We start from the raw sequence: 2,968 nt of genomic DNA, 5'->3' as shown, positions 1-2,968 counted from the left end.
GCCATACATCCAGGTTATGACCTGGTTCCAACCAGCCAAATGCTGAAAACTGGAGAAGAGTCTAAAAATTATTCAACTGCCGGGGAAAATAGCTCTTTGGAGGGTGGAGAAGCCCATTCTGTTTAGCTAGTCAAATAGAAGATAGAGAGGTGAACGGTTTAAATCCAAGATAACTCTCATTTAGTCATCTCCCACAAAACGAAAGACCCCTTCCAGTCAGGACAGACTGGTAGCTGATCCCCAGTGAATTAGGTAGTTCAGCATTATGTAGAATGCTGCAAAAAAGCAACTTAAATGCAAAAAGTTGAAGAGTAAAAGGCACCTTCCCCTGCATTTTTTCTTGATTAAACATAAAATCATCTGCTTTATGATAAAAGAGCTTTTGTTGCTTTTAAGAAAGAGAGGTCTTTATTTTAGGCAAGAACATTATGTCAGAAAGTCATAAGACCAATTGATTATTACCTCAAAGGCCTACAGACGACTTTATGCTAAAGGCCAGAAATATGCAGGGGAAAGAGAAGTAGACTTGAATACTAGCAACTTAACCAACTGACTTTGGTCAAGTGTTCTTTATAAGTAGTACTAAATGCTTGGAAGGAAGATATTTCACCCACATTGGGTCTCTGTTAGTGAAGCTAATGCTAGAACCCAAGTGGGGAAACTTTCTTGGCTCTTAAGTCACTTAAGCTCCGATGTGTCAGAAGGTATCCTTGTTTAATTATCACCTGCATACAAGTCTTCCCCTTATTAGCATATACACCAACTGCTATTTTGAGAGTCTATGTAGTCTTCTTTAAGATGTATTCAAGTCAGTTTCTGCTACCTCCACTGGCCCCTAAATAAATTAGTTATCCACAGATTTAAGTATCTAGGGACATATTATTACATCTGAACAGAAAGTCAGAACTAAAACCTTCAGTGTTTTGCAGATTACACCTGTATGGGATTTTGATTTGATACTTCAACTCAACTTTTTGATGATAGATAGTTTCCAATTGTACAACACCCCACAAGCTGCACTTAAAACAAAAACAGTAATCACATCCCACCCAAAAACTACTCAGACTGCATGTCAGACTATTCCATTTTCTCACATTCAGGTCTGAAACTTAAAATTCTCTGGGAAGGAAATATATTTGTAGAACCACACTATGTTACCTGGGTAGGTCTTGACAAAATTCATCTTATTAAAGTCTTCCGAGATATGAAACTCCTAAAAAAAAAGGGGGGGGGGGAGTTAGATAGCAGAAGGGTACATGAACTTAAGCTGATGCAAAACAGCCTGTTTGAAGATCCTTCATACCAAGACCAAAACAAGGCAAAGAACGCAAAGCAATAACCTCACAGAATGAACAGGCTAGTAACCAGAGGCAGAAAACATCTTGTGCTACAAATTCATAAGGTTTCAGAAGCCCCAAAAACTAGCAGATGCTCTATTAGCATATGGACTGCAGATTAAGGTAAAAAGATTTACTACTATCATCTGCCTAGACAGATTATACATCCTTGGCTGGAAAAAAAAAAAAAAGTCACAAAAAGCCTACTGGGGAGGAAGTGAGCAAGTGAGGAGAGAGAGAGCGAGCAGAGGGAAAGTAAAAGTGATCATTCTGAGCAGGCATAAACAGCCACTCCTTTCTACCCTACCCCACCCTGCAATGGCACACTACTATTTTCAAGCATCCTCCTCAGGTTTTGCCCAAGTAAGAGATACATTAACTAGCTAACTTTAGCTGTTTAAAATGTAAAAATGTTTTCTAATACTTCAGGCATACATTCATCCAGTACACCATATACCAGTTCCTCCTAGAAAAGAAGTTTCCAGTCTCAATTATTTTGAAGTTTAGTCAGGATTAGGACTTCCCACCTACATACACACATGAAAGGCAAAGAAAGAAGAACAGGGCCTACACAAAGAAAGGATGCAAGGTGTGCAGAGTTAACCCTCCCCTTAGAGCTGAAAAACCTAGTTCTACAGACATCTACACTACAAGCAAGGATAATCAGCAGCAAGGAAACAGTGTTCAAAAGAAGCCTCAAATATAGTTTTCAGTTATTCCAATTACAAAATAAAGGACCAGCTATAACTAACTCCATTTGTGTTGCACTCAGTCTACTAAAATCTACAATTTTCCAGCAGGCAGCTTGATAAGGTTTACATTTAACTGGAATTCTTTAGAGAAACTGCTGCAGTAACTTACCATAATAGCTCCATTATCCTGACCTACAAATATTCGTCTACTGTCATGATGATAAGCCATAGCTGAACAAGGAGCTGCCAAGAAAGCCAGTACATTGAGAAATTAGACAGGTGTTAAAGTACATATATATCACAGTAACTCAGCCTTTTGGACCACAAGGACCAAAAGACTGTTTTTGATGAGCAGCAGACAGTTAGACTGCCTTCAGGTTTGTTTGTTTGGCAGCAGGGGGGTGGGGGGCAGCAAGCAGAAATAGTTTTTGACTGAATTTCCTCTACTACTTTATGAAGTACATATACCATAAAAAAAGAAAAAAAAAGAATCCCCCATGAAGGTGCTCTGCCTCTGGAAGAGGAGATTCAAGCCACAGGCAAAAGACAAAAGAGTTACAGATCAGAAGTTGAACCTTCACATCAAAAGCCAAAGAAATGGCATTTCAAGTGCCAAATATGACATGCAGGGCAGTTAAATTGTATCAGAACATATTTTTCTGGGATCTGATCATGGTAATTATCACTATAGGACATGGATGGCAGGACAGAAGTAACATTTGATCATGTTAACCCAATGCAAGAAAGCACTTTAAGATCTGCATCTTGGAAGAGGGGAGTGATAAATTCTGTCTGTGGCCACCTAATTACCTACAGGCTCTTCTGACAGTTAGTGTAGGACCAGGAAAAAAAAAAGAGCTCAAAAAAGAGGAGGATCTTGGAAATACAGTCTGCAGGACAGAGGGGAAAATGCTGGGGGGGGGGGGGGGGGGGGGGGGG

At 39.6% G+C, this 2,968-nt stretch overlaps 1 protein-coding gene across 1 annotated transcript in view; it reads right to left on the bottom strand.

Moving 5' to 3' along the window:
- WDFY1 (WD repeat and FYVE domain containing 1) overlaps positions 1–2,968 on the bottom strand; it is a 37,414-nt gene that overhangs the window by 19,774 nt on the left and 14,672 nt on the right. Inside the window, exons 3-4 of the mRNA XM_019503649.1 lie at positions 2,199–2,272; positions 1,159–1,213 (exon numbers count right to left, since the gene is read on the bottom strand). Coding sequence (XP_019359194.1) covers positions 1,159–1,213; positions 2,199–2,272 — 129 coding nt within the window. The remainder of the gene's footprint in view (positions 1–1,158; positions 1,214–2,198; positions 2,273–2,968) is intronic.

The sequence above is a fragment of the Gavialis gangeticus genome, unplaced genomic scaffold (assembly GCF_001723915.1).
Source record: "Gavialis gangeticus isolate Ggan-Ray unplaced genomic scaffold, GavGan_comp1, whole genome shotgun sequence".
In the NCBI taxonomy this organism is placed as follows: domain Eukaryota; kingdom Metazoa; phylum Chordata; order Crocodylia; family Gavialidae; genus Gavialis; species Gavialis gangeticus.
The sequence above is the reverse complement of the archived record's forward strand: the minus strand, read 5'-3'. Positions and strand labels throughout refer to the sequence as shown.